At 35.8% G+C, this 18,048-nt stretch overlaps 1 protein-coding gene across 1 annotated transcript in view; it reads right to left on the minus strand.

The window, feature by feature from the left end:
- Positions 1 to 804: 804 nt before the first annotated feature.
- Positions 805 to 18,048, minus strand: part of LOC122806918 — a 269,512-nt gene continuing 252,268 nt past the window's right edge. Inside the window, exon 6 of the mRNA XM_044077736.1 lies at positions 805 to 1,428. Within this exon, the coding sequence (XP_043933671.1) occupies positions 1,163 to 1,428 (266 nt within the window). The 3' untranslated portion in view covers positions 805 to 1,162. The remainder of the gene's footprint in view (positions 1,429 to 18,048) is intronic.

The following is an 18,048-nucleotide window of genomic DNA, read 5'->3' on the forward strand; positions in this document are numbered from 1 at the left end:
ATCATAGTAATGACCTGAAATGACACATCACTCGTGGTTATTATTCCCATATTTTTATGGCATAAATCACTGTCTGGGAAGCAATTGCCAGGGCTGCCTTCGTCTAAAACTTTATAGGGCCTTTTGACAATAGGTGAAGATTTTCTGTGAAATGGAAGGATGCAAAGTAAACAAAATTGGCTTCAGTGAGAGGGGTATTGTCATATGTGATGGCAAAGAAGATAATGAAGATATGAAGATACCTGCTCTTTTTCTAGGGTCTGATTAACAGGTTAAAAGTGACAGTAAAGTAAGAGTTCTGAGAAAGGTTTCTACCTGTGTGGACAATGACATTCTTCCAGAGTTGCGGGTGGGGGGGGGGGGTTGAGAGTACAAAGACATTTAGCCATCCATCTCTAAAGAAGGCAGCTTTTAGATATCATAAATCTTTCTCAGGTCTTTGTTAGGTATGATTTGCAGGATTATGTGTAAGTTTAAATAGGACTTGGACATTGTCCTTTGGCACATTTTTTTTCTTCAAATTCTTTTGTAGACATCTCAGAGGGACTACTACTACCTTCACTCCTCCATATTAAAAAAAAAAAGTTTCATCTAGCAACAGAAGACCAAGCCAGTACTGAAGAACAGTACTGTAGTGACCTCATGGTGTTTGATATCTACTGTCCAGTTCACTATAGAAAGATCAGAAGTACATAGTGCATTTTACTAGTTTTAAAAGTTCTTAAATCCAGTTATTACAACAAAATAATTAGCATTTAGTAGCAGAAAGTGGATTAGGTCTGTCTACTTAAGTTACAAATGAAGTAAAGCAGTACTTAGTTTATTTTGTGTTATGCTTCACAGTTATAAACCTCAGTTAAGAATGCCAGTGAAAGGTGTACTGTAACTTTTTTTTTCAAACGTTAAATTAAAAAATTGAACTGATAAATATCTGCTGGACTCCGAAGTCTTTGAAAAATATCAAGTCAATTTGTACATTACAAAAAGTATTATTTGTAACAATACAGGTACTCTTAAAATGACACTGTCAGAAATTGCTAAGGAAACAATACATTCTCTGATTTTGGGGCTCATTAGTTAATCTACCTCAGATTAATTTTCACCTTCCGGTGTCATATGCAGGAATTTCTTTTGTGATTGTACCGTGTCACTGAATTAATAATTAGTTTGCACTGTCATATAAGATGTTGTCTACAAAGCCTTCATCTTTATTTTTTTCTGGCCCAGACATTTCTTCATTCGATATAACCCTTGGATCATGTTCCACTAAACAATAAATACTACTTGCAGTGCACTTGCTTCCCAGCAGGGAATACAATGGAATTTCTGTATTGTCCTTTTCATCTTTTTGCATTTTATGGTTCTTAGCAGGCTTCATCACATCTTCAGGCATGTCTTCTGTTCTGTTAAATACTGCATAAGGTGTAACTAAAAAGGTGAAAGAAAAATGTAATTTATTACAAATTTAGGGCACATACTGGCACTTACTGCATATATATATATATATATATATATATATATATATATATATATACACACACACACACTCTCTTGAGCACAAAGTTGCATTTCATTTCAATCCTTACACAGCTTTCATACTCTGGTACATTTTAATCAGCTAATGGACAACTATCTGGCTTGGAAGTTGGTGTGCAATGGGTGTTGGAAGGAAGGTGTCACCACCTTCATAGTTATGTACTTCTCAGTGCCCCACACCTTTCCCTTGCTACCAGCTGCTGTTCTTTATCATCTTTAGTCTCTACCAGGGATGTGATACAGAAGTGCCCACCACACTCCTCAGAAGCCATACCTTGGAGAGAGCTGAGAAAGGAAAATCTTAATTTCTCTTCCAACCTGTTCCAACACCACCAGCTTATAGGGCTAATAATTGAACCCTGGTCATCTGGGTTACATTTAAGAATTTTAGCTCTGTGCTCCATAGAGGTGACCAGGTGTTCACTGAAAAATTATAATCCTGTTGTAATGTTCAGTAACACATATCTTTTTGTTATGTTTATTAATTTTTCTTAACTAGGGAGGCATATTGAGCTACTGTCTCATTTTCATTGGTGACCTGGGATAATAGGCTGGCGAAGAGAGTGAATATTGTAAAGATACTTAGAAATGTTTTCTATTCTTTTATAGGGAAGGGTCACAGAATGCAGAGATATGACAACATTAAGTGCTTTGGAGTTAAGTCAGAGGATGTAACTTGACATTTTAATGGAATATTGTTAAAGGCAGTATAATGAGTCATTTCAGAATATTAATAGGAAAAAAGATAATTACCACAGTATGTAGAAAACCCACTTTTGTATAGGTAGATCTGAACAATTCTGTGAATAAAACATTAAGCCAGCAAGATAATAAGAAATGACCGAATAACACCAACAACAGTGAAACTTGGTGATTTTGTTCTTTTAATTTCAAACTAAGAACTTCATCAGAAAAATTAATTGGGTTCAGTGGTAGCCCAATGAAAAGGAAAAGTAACTGTGAAGACCAGGACAGTCACCAGTGAACTGAATACCTGGTCAATAACATGTAAACTGCCATTTATGAGGCGCTTTAGGATCACTAAACAGGGCTCCTCTCAGAATGTCCACACCTTCAAAAGAACGCAGATATAGGAAGAGCCCATGGTAATTAATAGAAAAGAAGACAAGATTATGTTGTTGGTGACAAGGATGATGAAAATAAGATGGACAAAAAAATGAAACAGAAAAATGACTTGAAGTGTATTGGAACAATGTTAATAAGTTTAGTTGAAAGTAGAAAACAACTTAAGCTACTTTTTGGACTGAAACAAAATGACAGTTTCCTGAAATATATACTAAATCATGTTTTCATAAGCTCATACAGTGTAATAAGGCAGATTTTCATACTTGGGGATTGTGTTAATCACATGCAACCTCAGCTGCTGTTAGTGGAAACCAAATTCTTACCTGAAACTGCATTTGCCAACTTCATGTGGAGGAGTGTCAATAGATGTGTGTTTAACAAAATGTTGGAAGAACTACATCAGAATTTGTGTTTGGTAGACTGGATGCAAAATAGGATGGGCAATGACTGATGTATTATCTGATAAAACAGGTGACATTACACCATTTGTAAACTGATATTACAAACTTGGAGGGAGAATAATTAAAATGAGTTGTGGAATTCCCAGCACCATTCCATGATGCATGTTTCATTTATAATGTCTGTCTGGGAATTGTGCATTGAGTGTAAGATGATCATTCACAAAACAAGATTACCAAATGATGTTTTGAATTAAATAAATGATCAGAATTTTTTTTCATGATTCCAAGATGGCTACAAACTGATCAGCAACTTGACGTCAGCTGTCCCAGTGTGAAAAAAATAAAATGAAAGATAAGGGCTAGTAATTTTGACAACTTTAGTAAAATTCCTTTACTGGCTACTAAGTACACTGCCTGACTGCCAGCAATGAAGAAATGTAGGGAGCCTGAAAGAAAATCAACTAGAAATGCTGAAGAGAAATCACTGACTGGGAAGAATCCTGCAGCTGTTCAGTGAAAAACAGTTCAAGCTCCATCTTTGGTACAACAGATGGCTTCCAGTAATTTTGAGGAAAACATAAATCACATGTGCTCTGAGATGATTGAAAATAAATGAAACACTGAAGGAGTATATCAGCTCAAATAACAAAAGACTGAAAAAATGAAAGTAGTTTTAAAATAGCTATTCAGATGAACTGATAAAACTGCAAAAATCAGAGGTCAAAATGAAGAAAAGGCTGGCTGAGTGTGAGACTGCTCAAAAAGATTTGTTTCCAAAATGGTAGAGTTAGAGGACAAAGCATGCAGAGAAAAACTGGGATTTTTTGCTGTACCAGAGAAACTGGAAGGAACACACAAAATTACTTTTATGAAATCACAAATAAGCAACTGGACTGGTATTCCACAGAAGGAGATGTTAATCAAAAGGGCATGTTGTGTGTATGTTCCAAACCTGGCCATGAGAAAGCAGACAAGACCTGTATTCATAAAGATGCAACTATACCAGCATGATCCTGACAAAACTGTGGCAGAAAGACAAAGTATTAACAATTGGAGATGGTACAGTATTTGTGGAAAATGATTGCTTCTCTTTTGCCTGGTGTACAGAGAATAAATGTATCCAGGCAATCAGGGAATGTTGAGAGTCAGAAGTAAGATTCAGGCTGCTGTATTCAGCTGTATTCAGAATATTTTTCCTGGAGGATCAAAGTAGTGTTTTCATGCAGAACAGGCTAAGGAGGAAATATAAAAGTTAAATGAGCCATGAAACAGAATGGGACCTGCTTCTCATTTGTCTGATAAAAAAAGCCCATAGAGACACTTTGCTATTGAAACCTTTTCCAGTGCTCAAAGGAAAGTGATTGAGACAGGAAAAAGCACAAGAGGAGACTAGAAGAATTGGGAGTACCTTGGACTTGAACCTGAGTCTGGGGTTGGGAGTTGGAGATGAACAGGAAGAAGACCAACAACACTGAAATTAGTGAATAAATGTGAGTCTATAAAGCATCAGTCGCATTTGTGAAATATAGTTTTACAAGAAGAAGTGGCTGAGAAAGATTGGAATTTTGTTGACTTTGTTTAACTTGTGGGGGGACTGAAAGCCATATACCCCATTTCATGTTATTAATGTTTGGAAAGATACTAAAAGGGTGAAAAGAGTAACTGTAAGTAAAACAAGTTTTACCCTTAACAGTGTTTGTATAAAACATTTCATTCTATAAATCACATTTTATATACTATAGTAAAACATTTTCGGTGATTGTTGCAAATGATAAAGGTACTAAAGTACCTTTTATTTTTTAGTTTTGAGAAATGTAGGCACAATGTAAAAAGAGAGGAAAAGCTGGACAAAAGCACGTTCAAGGTAATATGTTGTAATCTTAGGCTTTTGAGATGGGGAATGGGATGTAAAAATTCATTGATCATAATATATGTATAGTTGAGAATTTTTATCTTACTTTTGCATAGGTGAATGTCTGGACTAATGTCCTTGGTCTAATCTAATAACAAATTTCTTGTGTAAGCATCTGTGGTATAAAAATAGGAGAACACTGTGAATGTAGTGAAACATTTTCCTTTAAGTCTGCAGCTGGGGTCAGCTGTGCTTTCTGTTCTTATGTTTCCATGGAGAAAAGCTGACTATAGGTCCAAGGAATAAATCTCAAGAGCTCTGGAGATTGCTTGCTAAGAGAAACATAAAATTAAAAGAAACAAGGGCAAGCAGTTTAGTAAAAAATCAAGTTTGAAATTATTGGAAGTGAATAAGAGATAACAGTTTTCCTGGTACCTAAATACCTCAATGCATTTATTAGAACAGTGTATAATTTAGTTTAATTTAAAGATAGGCAGTGCACTTTTTCTTAAGGCTAAAAGTTAATGCTTTCTGAAAGCATACAATCTTTGCAACTCTGGTAGGAAAATAAAGATAAGACAAGAACAGACAGAAATTAGTGCAAGTAGGAACACAGGCTGTGATATGTGCTTTAGCATGGATTACCTTAATTTTAGGTTAGGCAATGCCTGTGGGTTTAACTGTCAATTTGGGACAATTGTTCCTATGAGGATGGTTGAACTTCATTATTTGAAGATGTATATAGTTTTGTATGTTTTTCTTAAGTTAATAAGTTATGGGTGTATTCTTGGGGTGTGTTTGTTTTTTTATTTGACAGTTTTCATTAAAAGAAAAAGTCTTGTAAAATGTGTCATAGGTTTAAATGGAGATGACAAGAAACAGCTGTATAAAAGCTCAACCTGCCAAACATTATTGGGTGCATGTAACACAAAATCTGGAAATAGACATTTAAAAAAGCTGACATATAGGTGGGTAGAATAACTTCTTATCATAAATGTTAGAAAAATATGTATTAGTAATATGCATGCTTAGTGCATTTGAGGTTTAAAAAGGGTTAATACATTTATTCTGTTCATACAGAATCTGCAGAAGCTACATTCCAATCCTGTTATGTCATATGCGCAGCTATGATCTGCTTATGCTTTGGAAATTAACAGGAACGCATTTGATTTCTGCTAATGTCATGAAAATAATAATAAATGTTTCATTTCTACTAATGTCATGAGATTTAAACAAAGAGTTATTGATTTTCTGCTTATGCTATGAGAAAAGTACACAACTGCTGAAGCTATTGATAATGAAAACAAAGGCTACTTGAAAATATAAACCATAGTCAGCATTACTTGTACCTAAGCTAGAAATGTACCTTGAAATGTAACACATATATATTAGAACTGCACAACTGAAGAATAGAATGTTTGTAGTGGGCTAAAAATAAAGCCCCAAGGCCAGGTTGTTTTTCTTAAATGTTTTTCATAAATCCAGTCATGTCAGCAGGAAATCCAAGTAACATTTTCTATGTAACACATAGTGAGTTTTAAATCTGGACATGTCAGCAGAAAATCTAAGTAACATTTTCGATAGAATAATACAGAAAGCTGTGTCTAACTACGTCAACCATAGAAAAGTAACATTTCATAGAACTGTATAAAAAAAGCATACTGCCTACTAGTAATTTAGGCAAAATCCTGTATCTGCATGTTTTGTCTCCTTGCTGCAAGTAATAAAGGGTGCCATACCTAAACCTTATGTGAATTGGTTTTTGAAGTTTTTTCCTTTGACAGATGATTGGTCCTTTGAGCCGGAACCCTCACTTCACCTCGGATCAGACGGGCCAGGTGGTTGAAACCATATGGGGAAGAAACCAAATCGGTTCTTCTTATTTGAAAAGCCCTCCAACTGAATTGTCGTACAAAAGAGGCCAGCCACTTTCTGATCTGCGACTGAAGGATTGGGTCTCCATGAACCAGGTGATCAATCACGTAGGCTCAGGTAAGGTAAATCTACTTTTTTCTGTTTTCTGTTTTAGATCAGGGACTAAATTTGTATTGTTTTGTCAAGACTGTATTTTACAAGTCAGGGGCAAAAAAGATTACTGTCTTGTCATAAATCAGGAGAAACAGAATAGGTAGGCAGTCATTCTAAAGAGACTATAAGAAAATCCGTGGTACCACGTTAAAAATAAGAAAAGTTATGTAACGATCAAAAAAGGGTAAAACAAAATGGGTAATAATTGCACAAAAAGGCTCCAAAATCCGCCGTTAACCGAAGATGCAAAATACATGCAGTCACAGCGCGCTGACAATATTAAATACTATTCAAAATGGGTTAATAAGTATGAATTCGACAGAAAATTTAAAACATCCTCGCTTATCAAACTTGTCAAACAGCTCAAAACCGATTCCAAAGGTCAGGTAAAAAAGCAACGCCAATTAGAAATTCCTCAGACACACAAGTGGATTAAGAAAGTAAACCGTAGGAAACAAAAAACAACAATTCAAAAACAATGTTTTTAAATAAGAAGAACAATAACTTAGTAATAACATCGGCCCCTCCACCTCCCTTACCAGAATATAAAGCAAGTAAACAGGTTAGTCCACCCCCACAATATCCTGTTGTCACTAAAAATAGAGACAAGCAAAAGTAAAACCATTTATTAAAAATCCCATCGGGACCAGGTCTCGAACACGGGCAGGTAACTCAAATAAAGGCACTGAGTTATATCAAATGGTTAAAAATTCATGATCTATGAGTAAAAAAAAAATATGTCCACTTATAAAAGTACCCAATCCTCAGGCAGGACAAGACGGTCAGGACCCAACTATTTTAGTGCATAAACCTTGGACTCTGGAAAATATCCAAAAAGCCACTGAGGGAATTCCCCATCCAAAAGTTAATTTAAAAAAGTTCTCAAAACATTTACAAAAAATAAGGCTAAGTTATAACTTAAACAAAAAAAAAGTAGTTAAACAAATTGTGGGGCCAAATTAACACATAATTAGTGGCAACTAAAATCCCCGTAATGCTGCACACAGACCCCTCCCACATAGCAGCACAAAGCTAAACATTAGAGTAAAAGGTCTTACAGATGGCATCTCTAAAAATAAAAGCCTAGGGCAGACTAAACTTGCATTAACCAATGCATCCAACAAAAAAGTAAAACTATTGACCAATATTATGCCAAATTATTAAAATGATTTAATAACCACTGTAAAATGCAGGTTCCTAAAAATCAAACACAAAATTCCCCATATAAACAGCAGTTAAAAACTGCATTTTTAAAAGTCAGTATTGCACCCATAAAACAGTTTTATTAGAAAACACATGGTAAATCATCATACAAGCAGGTTACAGACATTACTTAAATATGCTAGGCATGCCAAAAGGCATTTTAATAGCAAAAAAAAAAAAAAAAAGCTCAAGTATTTTCTGTAGAAAATAAAGCAAAAGTTTATATAGTACAGTCCGAAAACAGGGCAAAAAAAATGCACAAAAAAACAAACAATCTGATCAGCGATCAGAGGACTTTAAAGGGCAAATGAAAAGGGGTAAATGTTTCAAATGCGGTAAAAAAACACTTGGCAAAAAATTGCAAAAAAAAACAAAAACAAAAAGGCAACCACAAAAACCAGAAAGAGTAAAGACTGACTATATGGTAGTCAAAAATCATTTAAAAAATAGCAAAAAAAGGACAAATAAAAATGTAATAAAAAAGTAAAAAATGTAACAAAAAAATAAAAAAGTGCAAAAAGTTACTGGCAATAAAAAAAAATAAAATATTAAACCTAGCTTTATTAAGCCTGGAGCTCTATTTAGCAGACACAAAACCAAAAGTTACACTCTTGGTAAAAAAAAAAAAAAAAAAAGAAGTCAAATTCTTGTGTAACTCAAGAGCATCACAAACCCTAATACATCCCTCCAAACTGCCAAAAAACACAAAGTCCCCTAATTACATACTGGTAAAAGCAGCTAATAGACAGCTGTACCGAAAACCCCTCTCCCATAACATTTTAATAACTAATCCTGTTTCAAAATTGACTCAAAAAAGCAAAATTGTTGTTTCTGCAAAATGCCCAGTAAACCTCTAGGGCAAAAACCTTATGCAACTATTTGGTATAGCAGTAGTCCCAACCATGCAGGGTATAAAAGCACAGTGACAAATTAATACCTTTGCAGTGCAATCAAAGGGTAAAATGTTTTATTAGTATAGCCAGGACTTGGTTACGACTGGTCCAGGGACTGTGACCAAAAAATTAATAAATGTAGCCATCAGCAAGTTTCCCTCCCTTGACATTAACACCACCTGTTGCACTGTACCCTGTATTATTGTAACACACCAGGACCTAATAAAAAATATAAACAAAAATTGTTTAAAAATCATGCAAACAAATTAATATTACATAACCTGTACTGGGACACAAAAGAAAACAGTGTAGCCAGCTGTTCATTGTTCCAGAAGTTCTTTGCACTCTATAAATCTAATCAATTACCACGTTAGCTTAACCAAGAACAAAAATATAAAATAGGCAAACCTAAAAAAAAAGTCACAAAATGAAAAAAAACAGACAAAATAAAAACTGTCAAAGCAAAAAATACAAATACAAAAACTAAATTAAATAACTTAATTAGCACTCCTATTAAAAAAAATGCCTTACAAAATATACCAAAAACTCTCTGGTCAACAAAAAAATCAAATGTAAAACTTATTCGTACAGCAGAACCAATTACTATCACGCCAAAATCAACACTTAAACCACAAAAAAAAAAAACAGTATCCCTTAAAAAAAAAATGCAAAGGCAAAAATCAAACCTATCATAGCAGCTTTACTTAAAAAAAAGTGCTGGTGAAATCTCCCGATTCACCATGTGACACATCCTTATTTCCTGTTAGAAAAGCAAATAAAAAATGGCGTATGGTCCAAAATTTACAAGCTGTAAATAACGCAGTAATACCAAGGGCACCCACAGTGCCAGACCCACACACACTGTTAAGTAATTTAAAACCTCAACAGAAATATTTTTCTGTGGTAAATATCAGCAATGCGTTCTTTTCAATACCAATACACCCTAACAGCCAGTATTGGTTTGCATTCACATTTCAAAAAAAAAGGTATACATATATGCGACTACCACAGGAATATTGTAAAAGTCCAACAATATTCTCACAAGAAATGGCAAACAACTTGGCGAAATTTACCCCACCAAAAAACAGTCAAATTTTACTTTATGTTAATGACATCTTGCTGGCGGCCCCCACCCAGCAAGATTGCAAAAAAAATACCATAGCGCTATTACAATTTTTAGCTGCTAAAAGACATAAAGTAAACACAAATAAACTGCAGCTTTAAAAAAACAAGTCAAATACCTAGGATATGTGATATCCAAAAAAGGTAAAACATTAAATAAAAACAAAAAACTAGCAATTTTGCAAGCACCAAAACCCACTACCAAAAAAAAAAAAATAATGTCCTTCCTGGGTACAACTAATTTTTGCCGAAGTTAAATTCCAAACTATGCCTTAAAATCTGCACCTCTGACTGACCTAATATATAAAAAGCCTATGGCAGCGCAACATTTGTTACAATAAACACCAAAGGCAAAAATCTGCTTTCTGCAAACTAAAACAGTTAATAGCGTCCTCATTAGTTCTGAGATTACCAAACTACCATAAACGTTTTTTCCAAACTGTAAATTGTAAGCAAGGTTATATAACATCAGTGTTAACACAAGAGCATAAAAACAAGCAACGCCCCATTGCTTACTATTCATCACAACTAAACCCAGTGGCACAGTCCTTATCTCACTGTGTACAAGCAATAGTTGCAACTGCAATGGCAGTACAGGCTTCGGCCTCAGTAGTTTTATTCCACCCTCTCACTTTGAGAGTGCCTCATGCAGTCGCAATTATTTTACTGCAAAATAAGGTAACATATCTTTCCCCTGCTAGGCATCTTTCCTGTATGACTATATTGTTAAGCCAACCTCACATAACAATTAAACAATGCACGACTTTAAACCCTTCTACCTTGCTCCCAACCCCTACAGATGGCACACCACACTGCTGCCTGCGGGTAATTGAGCAAAAAACACTACCTAAAAAAAAAATCTCACGAATGTCCCCTTAAATAATGCTAAGGTGACATGCTACGTAAATGGTTCATGCAAAAGGGGTCCTGCAAAACAAAACCTAGTAAAATATGCAGTAGTTTCTAACACTAAAATTATAAAAGCAAAACCTTTACCACACAACTTATCAGCACAGGCAGCAAAATGAATTGCCTTGACACGGGCATGTACCTTAGCAAAGGGTAAATGTATAAACATTTTTGCTGACAGCCAGTACGCTTTTTCTACTGTACATGTTTTTGTGCAACAGTAAAAAAAACAAAAAAATAACATCTACTGGCAAACCTATCAATCATGCACAGTTTATTTATTTTAACTCTTTTAAAATCTATTCAGTTACCTCAAAAAGTAGCTATTTGTAAATGCACAACTCACACCAAGCAACAAAATAAAATTTCAAAAAGTAATGCAAGAGCTAATACAGCTACAAACCAAGCAGCTTCAAAAGTATTTCTTTTAAATAAAAAAACTACAACCCTCTAAAATTTTAAACTTAAAAATGTTAAAAACAATGCAAACACTCACTACGCAAGCTAAAAAACAAAAATGGGTAAAACAAAAAGTAATTCTTGAAAAGGGGCTGTACATCTCTAAAAAAAAATACTACCATCTAATTTGTTTAAATATGCAGCTTTTTTGAGCCATGGGCAATGCCATGTCTCAACAGGGGGGATGGTATAGCTGGTGAACCAGGTGTTCACAACATACAGATTTACAAACTACTCTAAAAAAATTTAGTTTGATGTGCCAAATTTGTAACAAACATCATGCACAAGGGGCATTAAAGCCCAAGCAAGGGTGTTTCCCTACACCAGCATATCTGTTTCACACTATCTATATGGATTTCATAGAATTGAACAAATGTGAAAATAAGAAGTATTGTCTTGTCATTGTAGATATGTTTTCCAAATGGGTGGAAGCCTTTTCAACCAAAAATAGAGATGCAGTAGCAAAAGTTCTTGTCAAATAAATCATCCCTAGATTCGGCATTCCGGAAAGGATCTACAGTGACAACGATACACACTTTGTAAACCAAACCATACACAAATTAAGTAAGCATTTTGGTATTTCTTTAAAAAATCATTGTGCATACCATCCGCAATCTGCAGGGCTAGCTGAGAGGCATAATGGAATATTAAAGAATAAATTAAGAAAATTAATAGCCGAGACAGGAAAAAACTGGGTGTATTGTCTGCCCTGGCACTGTTGAGCATGAGAACTGTTCCGACTGCAAAAAGATTGACTCCTTTTGAAAAACTGTTTGGAAGGGCTTATTATACACCTCAGTGGAAACTTCTCATGCCCGCAGACCAGGAAGCTGACTATACACTAGCTGAATATATGAGAAATTTGTTGAATTCTAAACATCTGTTGCAGTCAAATTCTGTTTCAGATAAAGAACAAACCGAAACATCAGAAGTGGCAGTGATCCCAGGGGACTGGATGTGAATAAAGGCCATAGAAAAGAAAAATTGGACGTCACCAAGGTGGGAAAGTCCATACCAGGTGCTTCTTTCGACACCTACTGCAGTCAAAATCGCAGAGCGAGCCTCGTGAATCCACCTGTTGCACTGCAAACTGTTAAAAACTTTAAACTGGACAAAAATCTTACCTCTCCATCGGGGCCCTCAGCACAAAGTCTGGCTACAAAGAGGGGGTCAGATCAATAGGACTGATCCGTCTCAACCCCAGTGAAGAAACCATCGGTGCTGAAGGTCCTATTAGGGCAGAGAGTAAGATCATATGTCAAAAGCAAAAATGATATAATCTGGAAAAATCCAAATAAAACTACTCGGAAGAGTCGGAGAAAACAGGAATGCAGAACAACCATTTCCTCAAAAGTATTGCATAATCATCCTGTTAACTGTACTAGTGACAATAATATTTTTGTTGTGGCCATTTTTTTTCCCAGCCACACAAACTGAACTGAATAAACGTGGAGAGTTGCACGTAGAGTGGCACCCAAATTTCAACACTTACCAGGCAATCAAATATCTGTATGCTAAGACCTTCAATGTTTCGAATTGCTGAATTTGCACAGCTTTGCCAACAGCATACAGGGGGTTATTGTTAACTTCAGTCCCCCTAAGAGCCAACAAGACCTGGGAAAATTTAGTTTATGATACATCAGATGTTACATCACAAGATAAAGTAGCATTGCACTTGTCTGTTCGACAGAAGGGGACTGTGTGTTTTTACAAAGGGGGGGTCAGATCAATAGGACTGATCCGTCTCAACCCCAGTGAAGAAACCATCGGTGCTGAAGGTCCTATTAGGGCAGAGAGTAAGATCACATGTCAAAAGTAAAAATGATAGAATCTGGAAAATTTGGGGCTTTATTTTTAGCCCACTACAAACTTTCTAGTCTTCAGTTGTGCAGTTCTAATATATATGTGTTCCATTTCAAGGTACATTTCTAGCTTAGGTACAAGTAAGGTGGGTTGAAGCAATTGCAATGTGACTATTCCCTATAGATGCTACAATAAAATTGATAACACAAGTTCCTATTGCAACACAACCTATGATTCATTTTTTGAACTAATGCATAGGACAACTGATAAAGTAAGACATAATGCTGACCTCTATAAACAACTGATTATAGTTGACAAAAAAAATGTTTCATCCAGAACCAGGACATAGTAAAGTTACTACCAAAGTAAAGGACTGTTATTTTGTATGTGGTAGGAAAGCATACAAGTGGTTACCTGAGAACTGGTCCAGCAGTTGTTATTTGGGGTACCTGGTTCCGGCCATACGACACACAGCAGTTTTGCCTCAAGGGAAAATTCAAAATGTTCGATGAGAACTCAAAAAGCCTGTCAATCCAGTGGGGCAGATCAATGCGGGCTGGAAAAAACATTACGCTGTGGGCATAAGAAAAAATGGACTGTCGCATATGGACTTGGGTGATACCATCATCTCGTGGACAGGTATACTGCCAGCATATGGAGCAAAAAAATCAATCTGGGAACTGAAAAAACTGTCTAAACTTCTCGAAATAATGAGCAATGCAACCTTTTCCGCTCTAGAATTGGTGACTAATGAACTAACTGCCATGAGAACCGTAGTGCTTCAAAACCGCATGGCTCTCGACTTCACCCTAGTGGCGAAAAAAGGTACCTGCGCTTTAATCCAGGAGGAGTGCTGTTCATATATTCCTGACCACAAACACAGGATAGACAATCACCTTAAGGTAATTCAGCAAGTGTTGGCTATGACCAAACCAGGACCAAATCCACTGACGGACTTTTTCCAAAAATTGTTTGGGGGGTGGGGCAGCATCCTGATAAACATCCTGATTGCCATCTGTGTAGGAATGATCCTACTGGTGGTATGTGTTTGCTGCTGCATCCCCTGCATGAAAAGACTAATTAAAGACTTTATAGACATGTCAGTTTCAAAAACCTTATACCAAGGTGCTGAACTTAAAAAAATGTTAAAAAATTTAAAATGCTTTCATAAGTTTAAACTGAATGACTCTCTTAACTACAAATCCTGAGTAGAAAGAGGTTAGGAAACAAAAATTGTTTATGCTTATTTTGAAAGTGAAATAAAAGTATTAAAAGGGGGGAAATATTAGAAAAATATGTATTAGTAATATGCATGCTTAGTGCATTCGAGGTTTAAAAAGGGTTAATGCATTTATTCTGTTCACACTGCATAAATCTGCAGAAGCTACATTCCAATCCTGTTATGTCATATGCACAGCTATGATTTGCTTATGTTTTGGAAATTAACAGGAAAGCATTTGATTTTTGCTAATGTCATGAAAATAATAATAAATGTTTCATTTCTACTACTGTCATGAGATTTAAACAAAGAGTTATTGATTTTCTGCTTATGCTATGAGAAAAGTACATAACTGCTGAAGCTATTGATAATGAAAACAAAGGCTGCTTGAAAATATAAACCGTAGTCAGCATTACTTGTACCTAAGCTAGAAATGTACCTTGAAATGGAACACATATATATTAGAACTGCACAATTGAAGACTAGAAAGTTTGTAGTGGGCTAAAAATAAAGCCCCAAGGCCAGGTTGTTTTTTGCAAATGTTTTTCATAAATCCAGTCATGTCAACAGGAAATCCAAGTAACATTTTCTATGTAACACATAGTGAGTTTTAAATCTGGACATGTCAGCAGGAAATCTAAGTAACATTTTCTATAGAATAATACAAAAAGCTGTGTCTAACTACGTCAACCATAGAAAAGTATCATTTCATAGAAGTGTATAAAAGAAGCATACTGCCTACTAGTAATTTAGGCAAAATCCTGTATCTGCATGTTTTGTCTCCTTGCTGCAAGTAATAAAGGGTGCCATACCTGAACCTTACATGAATTGGTCTTTCGATATTATTTTGGAACATGAATGGCTTCACAGGTATAAATGCAAGAATATTGAATTATATTAAGAAATGCAGAGTGCAAGTACCAATGTTACTGGAGACACATTTGGAAAGAAGTGAGCATGTGAATTTGATAAAACAAGGATCTCTGGATGGATATTCAGCAGAACATCGGAGACAAAGGAAAAAGGAGTGTACTTATACTAATTACTAGAGGACCTCCAATAGTGATAGAAGAGGAGAAAAAGATAATAATGATAGATTTCTGGTAGTAAGGGGTTACTAGCAAAGGAGGAGAATTGTGCTGGCATGTATTTATATTCCACCTAAAACTGCTATTATAGAGCTTAATTAAAATTGGGAGAAATAATCTGCTTTCAGCAGGGAATATTACTTATAGGTGGGGACTGGAACTTGATTTGCAACAGTGAGGATGTATCTAGGGGATGTAGAAGAGAAAAATATAACAAAAGAGGGTAGATTTTTGAAGAAATTTGTGAAAATATTTGGTATGGAAGACATGAATTCAGTAGTAGTAACTCGGAGAGAATTTACATATTATTCATCAAAGTACAATAACTGGTCTAGATTAGACACAAATATTTCACAGGAATGTGGATTTAATTGAAAGCTTTGACTCACATGCAATATTTATTTCAGATCGTGCACCAATAGCAACTAAGATAAAATACAGGGTAATAAAATAAAAATGAGATACTGGTATTTCTCCACCAATCTGCTAAAAATAGAGGAATTTCAGGAATGAGTAGTTGAAATTATTTGAGAGTTGTTAGGGAAGATAGAAATTTCTTCAGAAGTTATCATTAGTGAATGGGATAAAATGAAAGCGGAGTTTAAAAAATATGGTAGAAATAAAAGGAAAAGAGATGTGGTTAAGAAATAACAAGAAATATTTAGAGGGGCTGGCACAAAATGGATCTATTCACCTTCAACTGACTGCCTGGATGATAGGGTCTTAATTCACTTTAAGCAACTGTTTACTTAAGACATGCAGCAGGTACTAATGGAGGCAAGAAAGGTTGCTACTAGAAAATTGTATATAAGCAAATGGAAAAGGTTTTCTAGATGTTGCTAACAACATAATCAACACCCATTTAAGGCTAGTTGTTCTCTGGTTTTACAACATTTGTGTGAGTTACTATCCTATGGCCTTTTTAACTCCTCCATCAAGGTTTATTTATTGGCCATTTCAGCATGTCTGTCCATGGATTCTCCCCTTTCAATGTATTCTCATGTTAAAATGTTTTTGAAAGGGGTTTTGCATAAGAGGCTTCCAAGAAAACTGGTGGCTTGTCCTTGGGATCTCAGTCTTACATTAGAGAAGTTAACACTTGCTCCATTTGAACCAGTTAATCTGGCAGACTTGAGGTTCTTAACAATGAAGACTGTTTTACTGATTGCTGTGACCTCTGCAAGAAGAGTATCCAAGTTTCACATTTTTCACAGAGACAGGGTTTGTTTGATAACTAATTCTTCATTTACATCTAAAGTTGTCCAAGTTTACTTTAAGCCTAGCTGTCATTTTCCTTGTTTTTTTTTTTCTGAACCCAAAATGAGTGAGAAAGGATACTCCATACCTTAGATGTCTGCAGACATCTTGGGTACTGTCTTAACAGAAGTAAATATTTTAGGTCTTTGGATCAGTTGTTCATTTCTTGTGAAAGTAAGAAGAGGCAACCTGAGTCAAAATAGACTATTTCCAATTGGTTGTCTCAGGCTATTACTTCTTGTTATATTCACTATAACAAAACTATTCCAGGAAGGGTCAGAGACCACTGTATCAAGGCCTTGTGTTCATCTATGGCTTTTTGGAAAGGGTTGGATTCTAAAAGTATTCTAGAAGAGGAAACTTTATCCTCTGTACAAAAGTTTACAAGGCATTGATTACTTCTCTAGGTCTAGATTAGGCTTTGGTAGGCCACATAACCTATGCACTCAGGTCACTCCACAAGTACAAATATGACTCTGTCATTGTCCACGTTGGTGTGAATGACCTGAGATGTACTTCCCTGGACTACATGAAAAGAGACATGGAAGTGCTCTCCAATCTTTTAGCCCAGGCAGGTGTGACCCTAGCCCTGAGTAGCATTCTGCCATCGCCCAGAATGATACCGCAGTACAAGGACAAAATGATTGACTTCAACAATTGGCTAAGCTTCTGGTGTCACTCTATATCTGTCTGCTTGGGATGACATGGTCGACAGACCACGATGCTTTGCCACAAATGGCCTGCACCTGTCGCCCCTGGGATTCTGGATTCTGGCTAAGGCTCTTGCTGCCCCTATAGTGCTTTTTTAGGCAAGGTTCAAATAACAAATTCACCACTGTAACAGGAACAGGCAAGAAAAAAACTGAGGGTAATGCTACTCAGTGCTAGAAGTCTAAATCTCAAAATGCACTCACTCGAGGCACTCCTTAAAATGGATAACATCAATATCTGTGCAGTGATTGAGACCTGGTTCAAGGCTCCAGAAAGCACCCCTACACTACCAGGCTATAATGCATACCACACTTTTCGGACATGTAACCTGGACCGAAACACCAAAGGAGGAGGGGTGTCCATATTCATTAAGGATATCCACACCTGCAGGCTAATTGCTCAGCATAATGCATCTGGGGTTATCCAAGTGCAACTAACTCTGGGCAAAACTGCAATCCAAATTGCAGCTTGCTACAGATCC

Source organism: Protopterus annectens, chromosome 7.part0, assembly GCF_019279795.1.
Source record: "Protopterus annectens isolate FY-2018-M chromosome 7.part0, PAN1.0, whole genome shotgun sequence".
In the NCBI taxonomy this organism is placed as follows: Eukaryota; Metazoa; Chordata; order Ceratodontiformes; family Protopteridae; genus Protopterus; species Protopterus annectens.